This window comes from Bison bison, unplaced genomic scaffold (assembly GCF_000754665.1).
Source record: "Bison bison bison isolate TAMUID 2011002044 unplaced genomic scaffold, Bison_UMD1.0 scf7180017864471, whole genome shotgun sequence".
In the NCBI taxonomy this organism is placed as follows: Eukaryota; Metazoa; Chordata; class Mammalia; order Artiodactyla; family Bovidae; genus Bison; species Bison bison.
Genome location: NW_011495032.1, coordinates 23,725,106 through 23,750,064, shown reverse-complemented (window position 1 = coordinate 23,750,064; position 24,959 = coordinate 23,725,106). Strand labels below are relative to the sequence as shown.

At 38.4% G+C, this 24,959-nt stretch overlaps 2 protein-coding genes across 4 annotated transcripts in view; one reads left to right on the top strand and one right to left on the bottom strand.

The window, feature by feature from the left end:
* ORC2 (origin recognition complex, subunit 2) overlaps positions 1 to 11,812 on the top strand; it is a 37,685-nt gene extending 25,873 nt beyond the window's left edge. The window contains exons 12-18 of the mRNA XM_010860955.1: positions 1,003 to 1,135; positions 1,968 to 2,061; positions 3,556 to 3,702; positions 4,296 to 4,467; positions 7,069 to 7,130; positions 8,010 to 8,128; positions 10,052 to 11,812. Coding sequence (XP_010859257.1) covers positions 1,003 to 1,135; positions 1,968 to 2,061; positions 3,556 to 3,702; positions 4,296 to 4,467; positions 7,069 to 7,130; positions 8,010 to 8,128; positions 10,052 to 10,138 — 814 coding nt within the window. The 3' untranslated portion in view covers positions 10,139 to 11,812. The remainder of the gene's footprint in view (positions 1 to 1,002; positions 1,136 to 1,967; positions 2,062 to 3,555; positions 3,703 to 4,295; positions 4,468 to 7,068; positions 7,131 to 8,009; positions 8,129 to 10,051) is intronic.
* Positions 11,813 to 14,669: 2,857 nt separating this feature from the next.
* NIF3L1 (NIF3 NGG1 interacting factor 3-like 1 (S. cerevisiae)) overlaps positions 14,670 to 24,959 on the bottom strand; it is an 18,657-nt gene continuing 8,367 nt past the window's right edge. For all 3 annotated transcript variants that reach the window (XM_010860953.1, XM_010860954.1, XM_010860952.1), the window contains exons 5-7: positions 23,795 to 23,933; positions 21,369 to 21,452; positions 14,670 to 16,236 (exon numbers count right to left, since the gene is read on the bottom strand). In XM_010860953.1, coding sequence (XP_010859255.1) covers positions 16,052 to 16,236; positions 21,369 to 21,452; positions 23,795 to 23,933 — 408 coding nt within the window. In that variant the 3' untranslated portion in view covers positions 14,670 to 16,051. The remainder of the gene's footprint in view (positions 16,237 to 21,368; positions 21,453 to 23,794; positions 23,934 to 24,959) is intronic.

Genomic DNA, 24,959 nt, shown 5'->3' with positions numbered 1-24,959 from the left:
TGCCAATGCCAAAAAACTGAGTTATTCTTAATAGTCCCTTTCACTTATCTTCCATGTCTAATCATTCTCCGAATCCAACTGATTTGATCCATAAAGCTCTTCACACCTTGTTTTTCTCCATGACACCTAATTCAAGTCCATAGTCTTCAGTTTTACCCTCCTTCATATCCATTCCCCAGCTCAGCCAGTGTAATCTTTCTAAAAAAATCATGTTACTTTCCTACTTAAAACCCTTCACTTAACACCTGACTGCTGCTGCTGCTAAGTCGCTTCAGTAGTGTCCGACTCTGTGCAACCCCATAGATGGCAGCCCACCAGGCTTCCCTAACACCTGACTACTAACTTTAAATGATCATATTCCTTAGAATAAAATCCAATTAATGTCTTAGTTGGTTTAACAAGACCTTTTGTGATCTGGCCCCTGCTTACTTTTCCAGTTTAATCTCTCAATTAGCAGCCTATTAAAATTTTTTTAGTTTCTTATACCTAGTGCCTTGTTCTTTCTTTCCTCCTATTACTTGAAAGGTTATAGGAAACGCTGATACTTTGGTCACCTGATGCAAAGAACAACCTCATTGGAAAAGACCCTGATGCTGGGAAAGATTGAGGGCAGGAGGAGAAGGGAGTGACAGAGAATGAGATGGTTGGATGCACCACCGAATCGATGGGCATGAGTTTGAGCAAACTCTAGGAGATAGTGAAAGACAGGGAAGCCTGGTGTGCTACAGTCCTTGGGGTCGCAAAGAGTCAGACATGACTTGGCAACTGAACCACAATAGGAGCTAGAGAGAAAGCTACTGAAAGTTGGAACTACAAGCTTGGTGTACAGATAAGAAAATTGTGCTTTTTCTTTACGTATGTTGGGAATCAATATATTAATCGTTATTTAGCCATGCCAGTTCTTCCTGTATTCTTGATAAACTTAAATGAAGGAAACTGGTTGATTATAAAATTGGCAGTAAGAACTGAACTTTAATTTCATGCGTGCTGTTTTTCTTACAGCCTTGGGTTCAACATTGTGCTTTATGGTTTGGGTTCTAAGAGAGATTTACTAGAAAGATTTCGAACCACCATGCTGCAGGATTGCATACATATTGTCATCAATGGCTTCTTCCCTGGAATCAGTGTGAAATCAGTAAGTTTTAAAAATGTTTTAAAAAAGGAGTAACATTATATCCCCTGCCAATCCACACCGTCATGTTAAAGACGATGCTATTTCATATTCTGAAGCATTCATCTTTTGTTTTTAGTTTTTACACTAGCAGGATTGCATAGTGCTTAAGATCACGTGTTTGGACTCAGAGGGTCCTAGCTTTGAATCCCCCTCCTTGAATTTCCTATTTGGTAACTGAGAATGTATTACATCTTAGGGAAATGTTAGCTTTGTTTACTACATTGACTATCCACAGTACTTCTCTGAAGGATAGGATTATGGAAAATTTCAACTTTATTATGCTTTTATGTCACTTTGATACTCTAAAAATAGTAAAAATTCAAGTAATAGTATATCGTTCTTTGATCATTTTTACACCAGATGCTCATTTCTCTTCATCATTTGAAAATGAATTTAAGCCTTTTGGGCTCTGGATATTAACCAATGTAATACTCCTTTTTTAAAAACGTCCTAAATATTTGGACCCTCTTTCATTTGATAAATCTATAGTTTTATATTTCTCACATTGTTGGGTTTGTTTTATATTTTTACTACCCTGCTTATATTATCTTTATACCTTTGCTTCCCCATTTCCTTTTAGTAATAACTTATGCAAAAAAAATAAATTAGATCTACTTACCTTCAAAAGTAGGACTTTTGAAGTAATTTTTCAAACTTGGTGGGAAATCCAAATTTATTTTTAATTAATTAAAAAAAAAAAAGGCTTGACTTGCTGGTTGTTTTTATCCTATGTCATATAACTTATGACAGAATAAGTTATAACTGACGTATCTCTTGTGCTTTTATGACATAGGTCCTGAATTCTGTAACAGAAGTCCTTGATCATGTGGGTACTTTCCGCAGCGTGCTAGATCAGCTAGAGTGGATAACAAATAAATTTCAGGAAGGTAACGTGAAGAAGATGTTCTGTAGTTACAGGGTGAAGCTAAGCGTGCACGTCTACTTGTTTGTGTTCTAGTATACACAAAAATGTGGACAGTTTTAATAATGATATTTCTTTCATTGCTGATTTAGATTTCTTTAAAATAATTTCTCCTTTCCTTTTCTGTGAACTTCACTTAACTAACAGGAAAGAATTGCTCCTGCTATCTTGAACTTATATAGCCAAAGCCCTTTTTTTACCCTAAAACCTTTTACTTCAGAATAATTTTCCAGTTTTGTTTGGCTAGTGTAAAGTGCTTCCAGCCAGTTGGAACATCTGTATCTTACAGTTTTGTATTGTTTAATATGTTTATAAAGTATTATTTCTTTATCCTGAGGAAATATCAATGCATTTGAATAATTTCATATACTAAAATCTGAGAAATGGGAAAAAAAAATTGTTCTTTTGGTATGAGTGTTTTGGTTATATGAGCATTTCAGAAAAATAAAAATAAAATTATTTAGGGGCTAACAATTGTCCTAGTCATTGTTTAACAATTAATTGGGAGCTTCCCTGGTGGCTCAGATGGTAAAGAATATGCCTGCAATAACTAGACTTGGGTTTGATCCCTGGGTCGGCAAGATCCCCTGTAGAAGGAAATGATAACCCACTCCAGTATTCTTGCCTGGAGAATTCCATGGACAGAAGAGCCTGGCAGACTGCAGTCCATGAGGTGGCAAAGAGTCAGACATGACTGAGCGACTAACAATTAAATGGAGTAATTGGTTATGCTTAATGATTTAATAGATGATTTTGATATTATTTGTATGCTCATTAAAATAGGTGCCTGAGTCATTTTTAATGTGTATATGTAGTGTATAATCTGTATTATATAATCTATAATAAATACATATTATATAATCTATAATTTATATTAAATATATTTATAATTATGTAAATCATAAATATTTTAGTTATATAATATGCATGTTATCCAAATTTTACCTTCACTGACTTTTATATTTTACTTCTCTGACCTTCTTCGTGCCTTGAGGAATATCCTAGTCCTCTCCCCTTCTCTTGTTTTTGTCTCTCGGCTTTTATGATAATGGAGGTTTTCTATATTCTCTCTTAATGCTTAATGTGAACTCTTTTAGGGATGGGGATCCATCCCCCCTTGAAGTTCAACATCCAAAGATTTACCTCCCAATCTAATATGTATCTTGCCTTATTAAAACTGGTTACTTCATGGATTGATTCAAGTGTTAACCATTCCAGTTGTCTTTAACTGCTTCAGAGTCTACTGATTTTCAATGAATTTCATTTTTTTAAGAGTATAATAATGTCTTGCCTGTTTTATGAGTGACTGACATGTCTTCTCAAATAAATTGCATACCCCTAACAATAGCTGTTTTGCCCTGTATTACCTTGATATGTTCTTCAGTACATAAGCCTTGCATGTGGTGGGGACTTTACAACTACTCACTGAAAATAATAATTGACTTCTCTTTCCTTTTAGATTCTTCTTTAGAACTCTTTCTTCTTATTCACAACTTGGATAGCCAAATGTTGAGAGGAGACAAAAGCCAGCAAATTATTGGACAGTTATCATCTTTACGTAATATATACCTTATAGCATCTATTGATCACCTCAATGCTCCTCTCAGTAGGTTGAATGTTCCTGTTTTTTCTTCTTGAGATAACAGTCTTTGAACATTACTTTTCTTAATGTTTTAAGTCACAGCATTTTTATTGTTTTTACGTATACATTTCCTTTGTTCCATGTTTAAAAACACAGTTGCCAAAAATATAGGTGTCCTCAATCTGATTTAGAACATAATTCTTGGAAATAAAAATTTTGATAGTAAAGGGTATGTTTTATGGTAAAGTTTCTTGAAGAAGAGGAGACCCAACTATTATTTGGGTTTCTTTCTAACTTTTCTTTGTGATACTGCAATATTTATTTTATGCCTTCAGTTCAGAGACTTTGTGATAATCCTGTAAAACAAAATGCTGAATTATTAAATTTTTTAAAAGAATGCCTTGGTAGTGTTAATATATTTTAACCTGCATTTAATATACACATAAAGATTCAGATGGTGATTGATAGTAAAATTAGACTGTAAGGTACTGATTTTGATGGTGAAATAAAAATTCACTTTATTTAATGCTTTCTTGTTCTTTCCTAGAGTGGCATTTAGTAACAGGACAATATGAAAATAATTAGTCATTCTTATTTTTTTTGATCATGTACTCTAGTGTGGGATCATGCAAAGCAGAGTCTTTATAACTGGCTCTGGTATGAAACTACTACATACAGTCATTATACTGAAGAAACCTCCTATGAGAATTCTCTTTTGGTTAAACAGTCTGGATCACTACCACTTAGTTCCCTAGTTCATGTCTTACGAAGCCTTACCCCTAATGCAAGGTAAGAATGAAAACTATTGCTTCTTTTTTAAAAAAACTTTACACATTTTAAGATATGCCCTGTTAGGTTTGACTGGCAGTACTTAAAGTCCTTTCTAGGTTTGCAGAGAAGTATTATCAATGATAATAATAGTCGCTAGTACTGGGTTATGCATTGGGTAGACTACTCAGTAGTAGTCTCAAATTGCCCAATAATACAGCAGAGGTACCAGCATTTTTAATAGATTTTTATGTTTCTGAGTAAGAACATCTCAGTGGTCATCGTTGAGGAAACAGCAGAGTTTTCATGGATTTTACTTACATATGATAGTTATTTTTAATTACATATTGAACATTATGACTCAGACACAGGGCCCTTTACACGAAATAACTTTTCTGATCCTCATAACCACTCTAAGGTAGATGGTAAAGGGCACAGAGATTTTGATTCCATCTATGTGGTTCCAAAGTTCATATTGTTAAACCTTGAAAATCTTTGTATATAGTGTCTCCAGTGAAACCCTTCAGCAGCCTAACCAAGATGCGTATCTGAATTAATAAGAGCTAGTTAATAAAGGCTAAGAAAAGTTGTATATAGCATAAGCCAGCAAAAAATAAATTGTGTAATTAAGCTGTTGAAAAAGGCTTTTTAATAGCCTCACAGGGAGGCCACAGAGAAACGTACAGGGAGGTCCAGAGCATTCCTTTCCCAACTACCCCCTGCCAGTAGCTCACACCACAGAGCGGTGTTAAAGCCAGGAGACCGACACTGGATAGGGCTCATTCAGATTTCACTTTTGATACGTGCACTTATTTGTATGTATGTGTGTTAGCTCTATGCCGTTTTGTCACGTGTAACTTTGTGTAACTACTACCACAGTCAAGATATGCAGCTTTATCATCACAAGACTCCCTTGTGATGTCAACCCTCAAGTGCTAATTTTAATGAATTGTATTATTCTTTAAAGCTATTTCTGTACACTTAAAGATTATCATTGCATTAACAATGAATATGTATTAAATGGCTTCCCAGATGGCTCAGTGGTAAAGAACTCACCTGCCAATGCAGGAGACGTGGGTTCAATCTCTGGATCAGGAAGATCGCCTGGAGAAGGAAATGGCAACCCACTCCAGTATTCTTCCCTGGAGAATCCCATGGACAGAGGAGCCTGGCAGGCTACAGCCCATGGAGTCACAGAGTCAGACATGACTAAAGCAACTTAGCACATATGTTAAATGGGTATCTAATCAAATTTTTTGATGGAATTGGGAATAGAAAAAGTGTTCATTCAATTTTACTATTATGCTTACTCCTAATGGACTGTTGCAAGTTACTACATATAAACTTGGGAATCCAGCAATGCAGATATTCTCAACATGACGCTGACTGCCCTAAAGCAATTATTTTTAGTTTGCCATACCTAAATGTCTATATGCTAGCCTCCAGTGCTTCTTTGGTTCATCCTTTACACTCCAATACACATTTAGTCTTTACTTTGTATGAATGTGATTGATCAAAAAATCTTCACCAAATTCAGCGGTGTACTAAGTTATAAAGTGATCATTGAGATGATCCAAAATGTGCTTATAGAAATTATCTTCTAGACTGTAATAAAGATGAAAATGCAAAGGTTTAAAATTTTTGCCACATCCAGGGACTTCTGGGAAGTTTAGTTTTGTATAACACTGCTTCCAACCTAGTAATTCTACCTGGTACACTCTCCTACAGAAACAGTTCCAAAAAATGAAAGAATATTTATTATGATTTTATTTAATGTGTTATTTTTTTATTAATTTAAATTGTAAGTAATGTGAACATCCAAAACCAGTAGGAAAATGGTAAGTTTGTGGTATGATAAATGAGCAGGCATTAAAAACTGTTAAGGAAGAAATTTTAAGACATGGGAAAATAAATAAGTGAAAAAGTGAGGTTTAAAATGGTGTATACCATATATAAATGCATGAATTTATGTTTTCACAGTACTTCATTCCACAAAGACTTGAGACAGCAGCATATGCAAATATGATCTCCACATCAAATGTTAGTGGCTATAATTTTAGGGTTATGGAATTAATATTTTTCTCTTTAGTTTTTTTTTCTTTCTTTAGTTTTTATTATATATTCCAGGTTTTCTATAGTAAACTAATCTCTAGCCTAAAAAAATTTGACCCTTGAACAACATGGGGGTTAATCTGTGTCTAACTTTTCATAGTCAGCACTCCATAATCCACTGCATCTGCAGAGTCAATTAACTGGGGCTATGTAGTTCTGTAGTGTTTAGTTGAAGAATATGCATATGTAAGTTCGGTTCAGGTTCAGTCACTCAGTCGTGTCTGACTCTTTGCAACCCCATGGACTGCATGCCAGGCTTCATATGTAAGTAGACCCATGCAGTTCAAACCCATGATGTTCAAGGGTCAGCTGTATTCCTAGATTTTCTTTAAAAGGAGGTAAAAATGCTTCTCCTTTTTAAGTAGACCAGGGTATGATGTTCTTTGAAAAAGGAAAGGAAGGTAATATAAATGGGCTAAGTGTTTCACAGTCTCTGTGTACTTGACTATTAACTGTTATCTGTGGATGTTAACATTCTGGATTTCAATTTGTTTTTGTGTTTTTCCTTAGGGGAATTTTCCGGCTACTAATAAAGTATCAGCTGGATAACCAGGATAACCCTTCTTACACTGGTATCCAATATTTATGATATTAAATTGTGTGACCTTTGTTTCATCCCATAAATTCTTTTTCCTGGAATCTAATAATAGCACTGCAGTATTTCACAGCAGTAAATAAATGGTTTGCTCCGTGATCACTGTATTTGCCATACTGAAAAATTTCAAGCAACCCCACAGATACACTGCTGAGCAGGCTATTTGTATTATTTGTCAATACAAATTGAAAAACAAATCCAATATACTTCTTAAATTTCCTCTGTTAACTATGAATGTGTGTCTACCAGCTACATATATTTCATATACTGGGCAACTTAGATTTTCTTTAACTTGAGTGAAAATAATCTGTTAAACACACATTTTAATAATCATTCAGGGGACTCCCCTGGTGGTCCAGTGGTTAATACTTCACCTGCCAGTGTGGGAGTTTCAGGTTCGATCCCTCATTGGGGAGCCAAGATCCCATATGCTTTGTGGCCAAAAAACCAAAACATAAAATAGAAACAATATTGTAACAAATTCAATAAAGACTTTGAAAAAAAATATATTTTTTTAAAAATCATTCAGCTCTCACTTGACTTACTAGTTCCCTCTTTTAAAAAAGTCAACTTTACTCACACTGTTTACAACTGCCCATGAGATTATATTATCCTTGGCCACAGTTGACTGCTTTCAGCCAATCAGTTCTCATTAAAAAAATGTAAGCCACAGTATATAACACCTAAGTATTCTCTAGTTTTGCTTCTTCGAGAGGTATTTACTCAGCATTTACTGACTGCTTTGACATACTCGGGTAATAGCACTTTTTTCCTGTCTTTTTCAGCATGGGTATGCATATATGGGGTCATGTCTTAAATACTGACTTATGTTCACATCTTCTTTTGAACTCTCCAGGGCTTTGTTTTCAAGACTTTTACCAGCAGTGTCGGGAGGCTTTCCTTGTCAATAGTGATCTGACACTACGGGCCCAGTTAACTGAATTTAGGGACCACAAGCTTATAAGAACAAAGAAGGTGAGACTTTGCTGTATAACATTGTATGCCAGGAATAGTGTCTCTTGTTTACTTAAGGACAAGTATGCCTGTTATGAAACTGAGGTTGCCTTGGTGTGTCACAAGGATCCATTTAGGCAGTGTGCCATTTGAGTTCTGTAGAAAGAAGGTAGAAATACTCCACTTCAGCATGGAGCAGAAGACTTTCGACTTCTAGTTCAGAGTGACAAACAGGCCATTAGAAATGAGTCGGATAATCATGTTCCCTTCTCCTCTATTCATTAATCCTGTCTATGTGTATTGAGCACTAACTGTATATAAAGCGTTAGGATACAGAAGTTAAGCAAAAACCTAATTTCTTTTCTCATAAAGCTTAAAGTCTTAATGGAGAAGATGGGCATTTGTCAAATAATCACATACATGTAACATTTAAATTGTGGTTAAGTCCTATGATCAGGAGGGACATGGTTCTGAAAGAACATATTACAGTAGGTGGATTTGACCTAATTATGTGTATCAGAAGAGACCACTGAGCTGAGACCTAAAGGAAGACTAGGAGATTTACAGTCATCAAGGGAAGGAAGAGCATTCTAGGCAGGAGCAGCATGTAAAGAGGCTCTGGAACAAAACAGCAGCCAGCATGACACAATCCCGTTTCATTCTGAAGTAATGAGAAGTCATCGAGAAAATTGTTCTGACAATGGTATGGAGAGTGGGATGGGGCAGCGCAAGGTGGGCACTGCGAAACCTCAGCGCACAGAGGCCAGCTGGGAAGGTATTAGTAGCCTGGCTGAGATGATGGCAATCTGGACTAGGTTAAAAAGAGAAAAGTGGTTGGGACTCAAAATTGACAAGAACTGATGACAGACTGGATATGGGAACCAAAGGAAAAGACAGTGTCAAGAGTGATTCCTGGTTTCTGGCCTGTTTCTTTCCTCCATAACCAGAGAGATGGTGGGATCACTCGATGAGAAGCTGAAAGAGCAACATTTTGGGGAGACAGAGCATGAGTTCATGGTCTTAGTATATTTGGACTTACTCCAGTTGAGGTTCTCTGGACATTTTCAAGTGGAGATGTCAGCTGGGCATTTGGATTCCTGGGACAAGATACCAGAGAAAAGATCTGGGCTAGAGATAAAAGGTTATGATTCCTACCTATTTATATTATAATGGAAACCAGGCTTTGGTGAGACAGTCTAGAGAGAGAACATATAGTGAGATTAGAGGGCCAGAAACTAGGCCTAGAAGTGTGATATTTAATGGCCAAGTAGAAGATAAGCCTGCAGAGGTGGAACAGCCAGAGAGCCAAGAAGAAAACCAAGATGTCATAGAAGCCAAGAAGAGAAGCATATTTTTAGGTCAGGATTGTCAGGTGCTGCCGAGAGGCCAAAAAGACAAAGACTGAAGATACATAATGAATTTAGGAAAATGGGATTCCTTGGTGGCCTAACCAAAAGCTCTTTTGGTGTGACATGATAATGATGGTGGTAGGTAGGTTGGCTTGGGTTGAGTAAAAAGTGAGTAAATGCAGACCACTATTTATAGACAGCTCTTCTGGAAAGGTGCCATGGTTTTATGATGGTTGCAGAGAAATGAGGAGTCTAGTGAGGGTGGTTTTGTAATTGGAGATACCTGAACCTGTAGCCAATGGGAAGGATCTGGTTGAAAGGGGTATAAAAGAACAGAGATATCAGTGGTGTAGTGTTTTAGAGCAGGAAATACCCACCTTCTCATTCTTTAGTCTTCTTTTCCACTATAACGTGGTTTAACTATAAACTCAGTGTATTTATAGCTATATATCCCTCTGTGTCCCCTGGCTGCCCTTGTTTTTTATACTTCTCTATTCATGTGAACTATTAATGAAATCAAGTCCATTTTTTTGTTTAACATTTCAAATACATTTCTTACAAATGACTAACATTCAGGTATTCTCACACCTTTTAGGGAACTGATGGAGTAGAATATTTATTAATTCCTGTTGACAATGGAATACTGACTGATTTCCTGGAAAACGAAGAAGAGGAGTTATAAAGCGCTCGTGTACTCTTGGAATCTTCCGTGGAAGAGCTATACCCCAGCTGCCACTCCTCTAAAGTGTTGTGTTTACATCCAACATTAGACTCGTCAGTGTACAGATTTTAGGTGGGGAGGGGTAATGTCGTCACCTAGAACCGGGATTAGCCTGGCTGGTATACCATCCTAGTACTATGCAGCGGTCCTCAAAATGGAGAAAACGTGCCTTTCATTCATTACCTCTCTGGAGACTTCTTGCTGGAAGGAACGGTGCTCAGGGACTCTTTGGAACTGGATGTTTTTGAATTCTTTTATACCAGAGATGATGCTCCTAATTTTTTTGAGGGCCTTTTATCACTGTATTTGCAAATGTGCTTGTTCCAGAGTGTGAAAGTTACAGACAGTGGTATAAATGCTTTACTTGCTATTTCGCGTGTCAGAACTGAAGAGTGTGATGGAGTAGGCAGATCATCCTTTTACTGTTTCTGAAATAGCTTAATAAAAGCTATGGGACTGGGGGAAAGTAGGTGATTTTCAGCTTTCTCCTTTTGGATTTAGGCTACATGCTGATAGAGGAAGGAGCATGATGCTATTCAGTTAGGAAAAGTGGGAAAAACGTATCAAGTGTACAGGGTGTACGCCCATCCCAGAAAGCACATCAACGACAACAGATCATGCTCCTCAAGGCAGTTAATGTTTGTGCCATCACGTTCATGATATGAGTGAGAAGCCAGACTAGAGAAACACAATCCTGAAAGTGTATTTTAGTTGTTTTTTCCCAAGGCAACAGAATAATTTAATTATTGTATATCAACATACTTTTTTTTTATTTTCTTGAATAACATGCAGATGAATAGCTTATTAATGGCTGGCTTTAAGTTAATTTGATTTCTCTTATCAAGTAGGCCCACCTAAAACTCACTGTAAGACATTTCAGTTTTTTCTTAAAGTGACAATTTCAAGCCTCCTAAATACACAACCCTTTTCTCTTAGGAAAGAAAAAAAGGCTAACCTTGACCACTGGAGTCAGCAGATAGTCTTTATATACTCCCTGAAATGTTTCATAGTTGGAAGTTAAATTCTCTGTCACTGTACTGCATCAGCATTTCTCACTCATTTCTTATCTTGTAAACCCCTTTTATGAAAATATTTCCCCAAATGCCCAGAATTTTTAAAATCATTTCATGTCATATAATGAAGTAATTTTATATTAAACCCATGTATAAGGGGGGTTAGTCTTAACCATAATTACTGATCAATATTTAAACAAATTGGTACATGAATAGGATTCAAAAATTTTTTAATTGTACCAAAGGATATTCAGTGAAAAGTGAGTTTCCTTACCATTCCCCCATCCAGTCCCTTAGGCAGCCATTGGCAGCATTTTAAGCATTCTTCCAGAGGTATTCTATGCACATCTAAGGGTATTTGTCTATATTTCTCCTTTTAAAAACACAAATGGTGGCATATGATACTTGCTGGTTTGCACCTTTTTTTTTTTTTTGCTTAATATATTTAGTTTATAATAACTTACAATATAAAGAAACATATACAGAATCTTTAATGACCTACTGTGAAACTGCATTTGCCCTTAAATTTATCTACTGGTTTATTTTTATATTTTTTGTGTCTATACTGTTTGCAAGCAATATGTGTGAATAGTCTACTATTAATAAAGCAATTTGGATAGAACTTTTTTTCTTCCTTCATTTATAGTACTGTTTTGTTACTTCCAACTCCCAGATTCTCTGGGACTTTTTTTTTCCCCCATCTTTTGGCAATGCAATACAGCATGTAGGATCTTAGTTCCCCAACCAGAGCTAGAACCTGTACCCCTTACATTAATAGCACAGAGTCTCAACCACTGGACTGCCAGGGAAGTCCCATAAAGTGCTATTTTTTTACTAAAAATATTTTGAAGTGCTTCAAAAATTTTATGAGTGCACCTTACAGCTCTGATAGTGATCTTGGCAGAATTATATGCTCTTCACTAACTTGTTTCAACATCAGTGTAGCTTAAGCTCTATCAGTTTGACTGCTAAGGCTCCAAACTTCTGCTGTTACTCGCTTCTGGCAATATTAAACAGACCTGAAACCTTGAAAGATTCTTCTGGCTTCTCTTAATAAAATGGCTGAAACAGGGCTAAAAAGGTGCAGAGGATGCAGGACAGATATTTGTACTATGCAAACTCGGCATAATACTGAATTCCGCATGCAGAGAGTTCTAGATGAGTTCCTGTGTTATTCCATTAATAGAAGCAACTTTCTTAGTATCATATTTGTCATTTTAATACATGAATATTTCATTCTTATAAAAGATCAGGCAATTTGAGGGATGGTTTATAGATTTTGCTTAACTTAAAAAAATTACTAACAAAACTTTAGAAGTCTACAGTTGACCCTGAACAACACAGATTTGAATTGTGTGGGTCCACTTATGTGCAGATTTTTTCCAATAGTAAATGCTACAGTACTATATGATCCATGGTCCGTTGAACCCACGGATGTAAAAAGGGAAACCAAGCATACACAGAGCCAACTGTAGGTTACAGCTGGATTTTTTACTGTGCAGAAGGTCAGCACCCCCACGATGTCCAAGGCTCAACTGTACTTCAGCTCCAGTTCTCAGCTTCCAAACCTGGAGCCAGTAGCATGTTCAGAATGTATTTTTCTGCATTCCAGGTTTTTGGCTTAGTCCTGAGTAGCTGTCAGAGATGACAGCAAGTCATGAGAGTCTGCCTCATTACAGATGTGTGTCTTTTCCTGAAAACCAAGGGATAGTCACGTATATGACTTTCTCAGGCTTTTTGTAATTATTTGATTTCTCCCTTGGGAGATTCTCCCACACTTTAATTTTTCAAATTGCTGTTAAGCCATGTTAATTCATGTTTTTTGAGAACTTACCATGCAGAAAGCTGTGTTCTAGGCAGCTGAGAAAATCAAGATGTGATATGAAATACCTAGTTGAGGTTTTAATAGCATTAAAAATTACAGTATCCTTAATGTGTTGAATAAAGTCAATTTGAAATAACTAATGCTACGAAAAATATAACTTTAAGCATAACAAAACTTATTACCAAGTTTTCATTATTTTGGCATGTTATCACTTGGGCCTCAAGTCTTTCTGAAGTATTTAGGTCACCTGAATACTTCAGCATCTTTAACAGTTTGGAAAATTTGACAGCTGAAGGTAAGGAATCTTGAGTGATACTTTATTTTTTCTTAAACTGCATAGGAAGAAAAAAATAAACTACATAGGATGTGTTGGGGTATTTTTTTTAGTTATTCAGAAGTGCAAGCAGGCTGAAAATTATTACAGTCATAATATCATTATTTGGCAATAAGTGTGTCAATCATAAACAAATTCTTTGATTCATTAACCCCTCCTAAAACTCTACCCAAAGGGATTAATCCACAACTGTCAATTCTGAGATCCTGTCTGCCTTCATGAGTCACAGGCCAAATCATACCACGCCTTAAGGAGGGTTTGAGAGCTACTGGCTGCAGGCTGTTTCTTCATCATCACCTTGGACCATACCTTTCCTGCCTTCTTTCCACCCTGACAATACTGAATTAATTACTTGGGCTTTTTCAGTGGGCTCTGCTGTTTCTCTACTTAGTGCATGTGTTTAAGCTGTCCCCCAGAAGACCTTCCCTATAAATTCCCTATAAAATGCCTGCCTTTTTCATAGTTAAGAGTTTACTGTCATCATTAACCAAATTCTGTCATATCCTCTCCACATACTCTCTGGGTCCAGCACACAGAAAGCAACCAGTGAGTGAATGAATGAAGCAAATACCATTAAGATAGTCTCGAAAAGCTGCTATCTCATTCTGCTTTGACAAACTTGACCATCTCATAGAAGCTTTCTAGTTCTTGGCTTCTGACACTTAGCTGTTCTCCTCTCACCTTTCCTGGTGGCTCCTCCAACTTTTAATGGGGGGCATTTCATAAGGCTCACTCCTGTTGGCTATTTCTGTAGTGAATCAGTATTACAGGTGAACCACTGTATTCTTAAAAATTAAGAATAATTTTTAAGTTAGGATCCCAAATCCTCCAGGAGATAGAAGATGGGTAGGAAAAGGATCCTACAAATACTAAATTCTATGCTTTCTCACTTTTAAACAATAGTATTTTAAAAGATTGCTTTTGCCATTACCATAGTAACATGCTCAGTGTAGAAATTGGAAATAAATATAAAAGCATTAAAAGCCTCTCATCATACCACCCAGAGAAGATCGCAGTTAAGATGGATTTTTTTTTTTTTTTCCCTTCAGGATTTCTTCCATACCTCTTATATCAGTCCTACCATCAACATATTTGATTAAGATCCACTGCAATTAATAAGCACATAGGCTCTGGAGCCAGACTGAGTTTATATCCTAACTCCATCACTTCCAAGCTACATAACCTCTGTCTCAGTTTCCTCATCTGTTAAAATGGGAGTAACAATACCTATATACTTGCATATATGGGACTGAAAGTGTTTATAGAGCACATAGTAGAGTACCTGGCACAAAATTAATACTGTACACGTATTCACCAGTATTATTTTTAAAGTTAAAAATCTTTAATGAAATGGTGAGTTACCCAAAAAGCAATAGTTACATGAATAATCCTGAAAATTCATTGGAAGGACTGATGCTGAAACTGAAATACTTTGGCCACCTGATGCAAAGAACTGACTTATTTGAAAAGACCCTGATGCTGGGAAAGATTGAAGGTGGGGGGAGAAGGGGACGACAGAGGATGAGATTGTTGGATGGCATCACCGACTCAACGGACATGAGTTTGAGTAAACTCCAGGAGTTGGTGATGGACAGAGAGGCCTGGCGTACTGCAGTCCATGGGGTCGCAAAGAGTCAGACAGGACTAAGCAACTGAACTGAACTGAACATGAATAATGATCATGTATATTTACAACAAAAAGCAGAACTCATCCTGAGGGACATCCCTGGAGGTCCAGTGGTTAAGACTTCACACTTGCACTGCAGGAGGCACTAGTGTGATCCCTGGTCGAGGAACTAAGATCCCACATGCCACATGGGATGAGAAAACTGAGACAAAGGTTAAGTACTTTGCTCAAGGCCAAAAAACAAAATCTCATCCTGATTCTGAAATTTAGGTGGGAGATCAGTGATCTAGGAAAGAGAACATAAAGACAGACCTTGCTGCTGCTAAGTCGCTTCAGTCGTGTCCGACTCTGTGCAACCCCATAGACGGCAGCCCACCAGGCTCCCCCGTCCCTGGGATTCTCCAGGCAAGAACACTGGAGTGGGTTGCCATTTCTTTCTCCAGTGCAGAAAAGTGAAAAGCGAAAGTGAAGTCGCTCAGTCGTGTCCGACTCTTAGCGACCCTACGGACTGCGGCCCACCAGCGTCCTCCGTCCATGGGATTTTCCAGGCAAGAGTACTGGAGTGGGGTGCCATTGCCTTCTCCAAAAGACAGACCTTACTACCCTTCAAAGGTTACTACCTAGATACAGGTGAGCTAATATGAAGTTTTAAAAGAATGCATATATAGACAAACTTTTCTGAAAAGGTATATTTTTAAAATAACTAAGGACAGAGAGATCTAGAATGACACATCCCATCTGTAACTGAGTTAAAGAGATGATTACTTGAGCTATTTCCCAAGAATGTTAAACAAACAGGTTTACTCCATATTTCCTAGAGTTACAATGAATTTATATTCCACAGTATATTCTTTAATTTGTCCTTTATAATATTTATTCTTCAATGGTAATTACATTATACTTTTTATCTACTGAGCTACAGAACATCGGGAGAAGCAGATTAAGAAACCAGAAATGCTAATGTACCTTCTAAGATATTTTTTGGAAGGATACCAACCCCACTGATTCATGTTATGGATTCACACTGGGAGCCACCTGCTTTCTATGTTGTGTTATCTGGCTGTTCCTGCAGGCCTTATATCACATGAAGAGGGTCCCTGTCTGTTTCTGACAGGATAATATTAATCTTATTCTCCAAGTGAGCATCCAGCATATCTCGAAGATCAGAAAGAAAGCCTCGTTCAGTGTTGCTGTGTTCACAGAGGATGACACTTATTCCTTGGGAAGCAGCATCCAGAACATCATGGTGGGACATCTCACCTGCCAACAAAAGAAAGAGCAAATAGCTAAATATTAGACACAGTCTGTGGTTCTGTGCGGAACCATAACAGCAGAAATACCAAGTTTTCATCCTATATGAAGCAAACGTAATACAGCAGAACATGAATCTAGAAAGTTATATGCATGTTTCTTACATGTACTCCAATTTAAAAAGAGAGACCATCCCACTGAGAATTCCAAATTCTTTCTCCTTGGTAAATGCAAGGCAAGTACCCAAATTCACACACCCAACAGTATCTAATACCGCCAGAACTGACCTGTAGGAACACCCATTCAAAAGGTTTCCACAATAAAATAAAACACCACTGCTTACCCACCAAAGACTTCTTTATACTTTGTGAAATAAAGTGAAGTGTTAGTAGCTCAGTCATGTCTGACTCTCTGTATCCCCATGGACTATAGCCCGCCAGGCTCCTCTGTCCATGGAATTCTCCAGGCAGGAATACTGGAGTGGGTTGCCATTTCCTTCTCCACGGGGTCTTCCCGACCCAGGAATCTAACCCAGATCTCCCACATTCTAGGCAGATTCTTTACCATCTGAGCCACCAGGGAAACCCCTTATACTTTGTGAATACCAAAATTCTCAGCATCAACTGTAGTCTAATTCATAAGAATGAAATGAGCTTAAGGTTATTTCTAAATTAAAAACAAGGTATTTTCCTTTGACTCAGGCAAAACACCTAGAAATTCTGAAGTTACTGGTAGAAGAGGATCTCATCTTTTGTGGAAAGATTTTGGGAAAACTCAAATGTTTTGAATTTTTAAAAAACACTTTGTGAATCTGATGTAAGAGCAAGAATATTTGGCTTTTTCATAAAAAGCACAATTTTGAAATATACTTAAGACATAAAGGCATTAAAAAAAAAGTTCTTAAGAAAAGAAAAAAAAAAAGCCCTCAATTTCAATTCCCCACACTCTCCCCTAGCCAAATACGCATCATTTCATTATGAAGTGTTAGTCACTCAGTCGTGTCCAACCCTTTGAGACCCCATGGACTGAAGCTTGCTAGGCTCCTCTGTCCATGGAATTGTCCAAGCAAGAACACTGAAGTGGGTAGCCATTCCCTTCTCCAGGGGATGTTCCCAACTCAGGGATCGAACCCAGGTCTCCTGCATTGCAGGCAGATACTTTAACAGTTGAGCCACCAGGGAAGCCCTCATTGTAAGGACTAGTTTCTACTCAAGCACCTTTTAAAATATCTTAATTTAAGTAATAGCAGAGGAAAAAGTGAAAGGAGAAAAAGACACTAACTGGCCCAGTTAGAAGTCATGCTTTGGGAAAGACAGTCTGGCTGTCTGGACTAGTATCCAATTTATATTTCCAAGGAGCAAGCCTGCCATCTGCTGGTCTTCCTAGGATACTGCCCTTTATGACCTAATATGTAAAGCTCAAAGGAAGGGTGATGAAAATGGTCTTCTGGCTGGGGTTTCCCATCTCTGAAGTGATATTCAAAGTGATGCCTCACCGAGTACAGACATCTAAAGTAAGCTGGATAAGACATTTTCTGTTTCCCCAACTAACCGTGTAAGAAGGACTTTTTTTTTTTTAATTGGAGGCTAATTACTTTACAATATTGTATTGGTTTTGCCATACATCAACATGAATCCGCCAGGGGTGAGCACGTGTTCCCACTCCTGAACCCCCCTCCCACCCCCCTCCCCAAGGGAGGACATTTTAACATTTTGGAACTGTGTGAATTTATCTTATGTATATACTGCTTTGTGATATGAAAACTAATTTTAAAAAGTTATTATTTATGAGAAAACAGACATTCCAAATTGAGAGATATACAAAAAAAGCAAATGGCCTACGCTCTTCAAAAATGCCAATGCTCTAAAAACAAAGTTGAGAACTAGAACAGATGCAGTGTGTGATCACTCATTATCAGAGAAATGCAAATCAAAACCACAATGAGGTACCATTTCACGCCAGTCAGAATGGCTGCGATCCAAAAGTCTACAAGCAATAAATGCTGGAGAGGGTGTGGAGAAAAAGGAACCCTCTTACACTATTGGTGGGAATGCAAACTAGTACAGTCACTATGGAGAACAGTGTGGAGATTCCTTAAAAAACTGGAAATAGAACTGCCATATGACCCAGCAATTCCACTGCTGGGCATACACACTGAGGAAAACAGAACTGAAAGAGACACGTGTACCCCAATGTTCATCGCAGCACTGTTTATAATAGCCAGGACATGGAAGCAACCTAGATGTCCATCAGTAGATGAATGGATAAGAAAGCTGTGGTACATATACACAATGGAGTACTACTCAGCCATTAAAAAGAATACATTTGAATCAGTTCTAATGAGGTGGATGAAATTGGAGCCTATTATACAGAGAGAGGAGAAGGCAATAGCACCCCACTCCAGTACTCTTGCCTGGAAAAACCCATGGATGGAGGAGCCTGGTGGGCTACAGTCCATGGGGTCGCTAAGAGTTGGACATGACTGAGCGACTTCACTTTCACTTTTCACTTTCATGCATTGGAGAAGGAAATGGCAACCCACTCCAGTGTTCTTGCCTGGAGAATCCCAGGGACGGGGGAGCCTGGTGGGCTGCCGTCTATGCGGTCGCACAGAGTCGGACACGACTGAAGCGACTTAGCAGCAGCATACAGAGTGAAGTAAGCCAGAAAGAAAAACACCAATACAGTATATTAATGCATGTATATGGAATTTAGAAAGATGGTAACGATAACCCTGTATGCGAGACACCAAAAGAGACACAGATGTATAGAACAGTCTTTTGGACTCTGTGGGAGAGGGCTAGGGTGGGATGATTTGGGAGAATGGCATTGAGACATGTATATTATCATATATGAAATGAATCACCAGTCCACATTCGATGCATGATACAGGATGCTCGGGGCTGGTGCACTGGGATGATCCAGGGGGATGGTATGGGGAAGGAGGTGGGAGCAGGGTTCAGGATGGAGAACACATGTACACCCGTAGTGGATTCAAGTCAATGTATGGCAAAACCACTACAATATTGTAAAGTAATTAGCCTCCAATTAAAATAAATAAATTTATATTTAAAAAAAGAATTGAGCATCAATCTGAAAAAGAAATACTATAAATTTTGATCAATTAACAACATTAAATTCCTGAATTTGGTCATTATAACATGGTCATATAAGGGAATGTCCTCGCTCCTAGGAGATATAATGCTGAAGTATTTGAAGGTAAAAGGTCATCATATCTGTAATTTATTTATAAATGGTTTGGGAGAAAACATAAATACATATTAGGTTGGTGCAAAAGTAACTGTGGTTGGTACAAAACTAATTGTTGGTGCAAAAGTAATAGTTAACTCAGGTTGATGAAAAAGTAATTGAGGTTCAAAAGTAACTGCAGTTGGTGCAAAAATAATTGAGGTTGGTGTAAAAGTCAAACACAAGTACTTTTCCACCAACCGAATACTTATGCATGCACAAATATATACACACATATATGATGTTATAGAAAGACAGAATGTACAAATGTGGCCAAAAACAGCCATTTGTAATGTAGGCAAAGGGTATATAAGAGTTGATTATACTATTCTTACTGCAACTTTTCTATAGATCTAAAATTCCTTCAAAGTAAAATGTTAAATTTTAAAATAGAAACATCATGTTATAACATGTTAAACTGTCTATACACTGAAAGTTTATTTCAATCTGGTATAAACTTGAGGGCTTATAAAAATCTTACATTTTATGTGACCTATACAGGAAGGAAATCTAAAAAAGAGTGAATATATAACTGATTTATTTTGCTGTACATCAGAAACTAATACAACATTATAAAGCAACTATACTCCAACAAAAATTAAATAAATAAATAACCGCCCCCACCCCCACCAAATAAAACCCTTGCTTCTTTAGAAGGAAGGAAAAGAAAACAGACAATGGTCATATACACTTTTAATTGGTTCAAAGCAATACATCAGGCTTCCTAAGATGCTGCCCCTATTCTCAGAGACAGGACATTATTTCAAGTGCGGCAGCCTTTGTAAGGGAGCATGCTAGATAATAAGGCACGGGCGTACAGTGGCAGGAGCGGTCTAGTAACGCCAAAGGAATGCCCAGGGGCTTAAGACCCTTGAGTCTAGTTTTGGAAGTGGGTAAAGTAATCTTAAGCCCCTGTCTCCTAACCCTCAAGAGGCCCAGAGGTAGAAATGCAGCTGGTAACAGCAGTGTTCAAAGTGCCTCCAACTCCCTTGGAGGAATGATGGGCCATGTTATCAATTAGGTATTACCCACAAGGACAGAGTATAGAGCCTGGGAGTCAAACAATTTCTGTCCAAAAGAAATGCGTATTGTAGATTAAGAAAAAAGTGACAGGAATTGGGAGAGGAAGGTATGATCATCAGGGGCAGGAGCCTGACACTGTCAAGAAAATGTTTCTCAGGGGAGGTATCTTTGAGCTCATCACTAGAAGTATAAGAAAGAAGCAAAAAAAAGACATCCTAGACAGGGAAAACGGCATGAGCCAAGACTGCATGAAAGAGGTGGGACGTTCAGGCTTCACCAGGGCACATGGAGGAAAACGCTGAAGGGTTTTCAGCCATGATAATATTATACACCATCACACTTGTACTTCTGAAAGTTAGTTCTGGGAGAGTGTGGAAGATTAAGATTAGAGGCTTAATGAAGTACTTTAGGTAGGGGATGCCTGGACGGAGATAAGGGGAAAAATAGAAAGATTTTGGAGCTAGAACTGAGAGAAAGTGATCATTGCCTTCAGGGCCGAGTAAGAGGCACAATTTTCTACCTAAGGCAACAGGTAAAAATTGTTCCAGTAACTTACGTGAAATCTGAGAGAAATCATGTTTAGGAATTTATTATTTAACCTATAAAAATAGGTTAAATAAATGTTGAATATCACTTTTTAGATAATCTAATTATTAGATGATTATTTTTTTCCTTCCACAAAGTATGTGGTATGTCCCCAATTTTGACATAGTTCTTATTTAGTTCAGGATCAAAAAACATTTATTAGATCCATCTGTATGTTAGATGCTGTCCTAAAATCTGTTAATTTTTACCTTGTAAAAAACAAACCAAGGTAGGGAAGGGATACACAAGAAAAGGGTACAAGAAAGATCCAAAGGCTGTCCTACCTGTGAGATAAAGGTCGGCATCTGTCCCCTGCAGGACGCTGCTCCCAGAACCAGCGCACAGAGCCACGACTTTGACTGGGGACTCTTTATGATAAACAAAACAAGAGACCAACACTTTACAATTCCCCTTCATATTAATATTACAAACTGTACCAAGAATCCGATATGTAATACAGATCTCTCTCCCAGTCTTATCACAGGTATGTTAATTTTGTGTAAAAAGTTTTAAAAAATAAAAAAACATATCTTCATATAAGCAAACAGACTATTCCTTGGTATTACAGAGCTAACGTAAGGCAGGATGGCTTCCCTGGTGGCTTAGAGGGTAAAGCATCTGCCTGCAATGCAGGAGACCCGGGTTCGATCCCTGGGTCGGGAGGATCCCCTGGAGACGGAAATGGCAACCCACTCCACTATTCTTGCCTGGAAAACCCCATGGACAGAGGAGCCTGGTAGGCTACAGTCTATGGGGCCACAAAGAGTCGGACATGACTGAGCGACTTAACTTTTACTTTTCAAGGCAGGATTATTATTCCTTTGGATATTCGCTATTGCACAAGCCCACATAAGGCACCTCTGAATAGTATTTACCACTATTAGCACTAGGTTTCAGAGAAGGTGATGGCACCCCATTCCAGTACTCTTGCCTGGAAAATCCCATGGACGGAGGAGCCTGGTAGGCTGCAGTCCATGAGGTCTCTAAGAGTCGGACACGACTGAGCGACTTCACTTTCACTTTTCACTTTCATGCATTGGAGAAGGAAATGGCAACCCACTCCAGTGTTCTTGCCTGGAGAATCCCAGGGACGGGGGAGCCTGGTGGGCTGCCGTCTGTGGGGTCGCACAGAGTCGGACACGCCTGAAGTGACTCAGCAGCAGCAGCAGCACTAGGTTTTAGGCTTCACCACAGTGCTGCTCAGTTAAGCAACCTCACCTGGTCTCCAGGTGACAGTGAAAGGCAGGCAAGTTTGTCTCTGTCCCCAGGTAAGGAAGCTAAGGAACTAAACAGGCCAGTTAGAGGATGCTATGGAATGGATTTGACACATATCTTCTTAACTTTTGATTTTATATTGGAGTATAGTTGATATATAGAAAACGAACTAATAGTTACCAGTGGGGAAGTAAGGAGAAGGGATAGTTAGGGCATGACATGGACATACTGCTATATTTAAAATGGATAACCAACCAGGACCCACTATTTAGCACAGGCAACTCTGCTCAATATTATGTAACAACCTAAATGGGAAAAGAATTTGAAAAAGAATAGACATATGTATAACTGAATCACTTTGCTGTATACCTGAAACTAACACAACATTGTTAATTGACACTTTTTTTTAATATGGTATTTTCCTAAAAGAGCATCCTCTGGACAGTGAAATACAGAAACTTTCAAGACAAAATCCAACAAGTGTTGAGCACTTAATTTCTAGAATGGACACTTCATTAGTTGTATTTCACAAAAGGGGCAATGGAGCTGGTCAGAAGTCTTATTCCATCTCTGCCACCCACCTTCTTTGAAAACGAGCACTCATGAGTTGTTTGATCCAACTGTGGATTTTGGTTAAGTCAGTTACCTCTGCAAACCTCAATTTTTTTCACCTATACAACAGGAAAATCAATACTTTCCAGACATCTAAGAATAGCTAGCATTCACTGCACTTAACATGGGCCAGCCATGTGAATTGTATCACCACTTCCATGTCTGCCAAAGTCATGCAGCAGACATGACTGTTACATAAACCCACGGCATCCGACTCCACACTCATAACAACTGCACTCCGCTTGTTGCCTTCGCAAAGGAAACACACACACATAGGACACTCTAAACAGTCCTAGGCTCACTGCAAGGGCCCAATAAATGTTCTGCTCGTTCCTTTTGTTCCCCAAAGTACAGGAGAAAACCAAGAGAGAAGGCAGTGGCTACAAAACTCAGAAACCGCAATTACATCACCGAGCATAGCAGAACCTACTAAAAATTATCACCAGTATTGTAAAACTTAAGATCTGCATTGTAATTGGAGCAATCACGATTTCTAGCTGTCTTCCTGGAATGTGGTAGGGCTGCACTTCATGCTCTTCCTGGGTTGACTGACTCTGAACAATGAGTTGAACAGAATATGTATCATTTCCAGACTACGGTGTTTAACTGCAGTTTAAGACCCTCCCTCTTCAAGACCTGTCTACAATGAGCAGACTCCCCTGCTGATCTGAGATGGACCTGGAGTGTGAATGAGAAATAAATCTTGTTTAGGTCGATGGGCTGTATACCACAGCATAACCTTGTCCACTCTGACCGATAAAGTAAACCAGTCATCTTCTGTGAGCTGCTAACACATTTCTATCATATTGATATAGCCAAAAGTTTCCATTTTTGCCCAATATTATCAGTAGGTATGCTGGACAAATATAGAAGACATACTTACCTAAGGTCTTCCCTATTCCAAGAGCAAGGCGAACATGAGACAGTTTTAGGTGACTTTTGATTCGCTCAATCATAGTTTCCAAGGAGACAGACTCATCCAGTGTGCATAACCGTCCCATCCCAGTATAGAGAAGTAGAGGCTGTAGAGAAACAGAAATTAGGAAAACTGGACATCATAAGTCCTAGAAAAGAATCCCATAGAGCAAAGAGCAAATACTGAGATCAACAAAACAAGGGTACTATGAGCTTGCTATAAAACTAGCTCCAGGGCTTTCCTGGTGGTTCAGTGGTAAAGAATCTGCCTGCCAATGCAGGAGACACAGATTCGATCCCTGATCTGGAAAGATCCCACATGCTGCAGGGCAGCTAAGCCCATGCACCACGACTATTAAGCCTGTGCTCTGGAACCCGAGAGTCGAAACTACTGAAGCCCTTGGACCCTAGAGCCCGTGCTCTGCAAGGAGAGAAGCCGCCACAACGAGATGCCCATGCATAGCAACTAGAGAGTAGCCCCCAATCACAGCAACTAGAAAAAAGCCCATGCAGCACTGAAGACCCAGCACAGCCAAAAATAAATGAATAGATAAAACTTTTAAAAAGTAGCTCCAAGCTAAAATTTAGGAATGCAAACCTGACAAAAACATTCTCTGACTTCTAGGAGCTCAGTCTCCTGAGAAGGTAGTTTTCTCTTCTTTTTCTATTTTTTTTTTTTTTTGGCTGAGTGGCATGTGGGATCTTAGTTCCCTGCCCAGGGATTGAACCTCTGCCCCTTGCATTGGAAGCATGGAGTCTTAACCAGTGGACCACCAGGGAAGTCCAAGACAGGTACTATTTTTTTATGGGATCACAAAAGAGTGACAAAACAGATGAGATGGCGGGAAGGTGTGTACTTGAAGTAAGGGGAGTAAAATAAGCTTCTGCAAGGACTTGGGTCTTGAAGACAAACCAGAAAGGAGTTAAGAAAGGAGTGATGTCAAGTGCAGGGTGGGGGGTTAGAGATATGGTGAGATGTGGTGAGGCATTCCATTTTTTTCTTTTTTCCTTTTTATTTATTTATTGAGACATTCTAAACAGAGAAAACATGTACAAGGGTGCCAAGGTGTGAGAGAGCACACAGGGAAGATCTAAAAGCAGACAGTATAGCCTGCATGCAGAGCAAGGGTGGG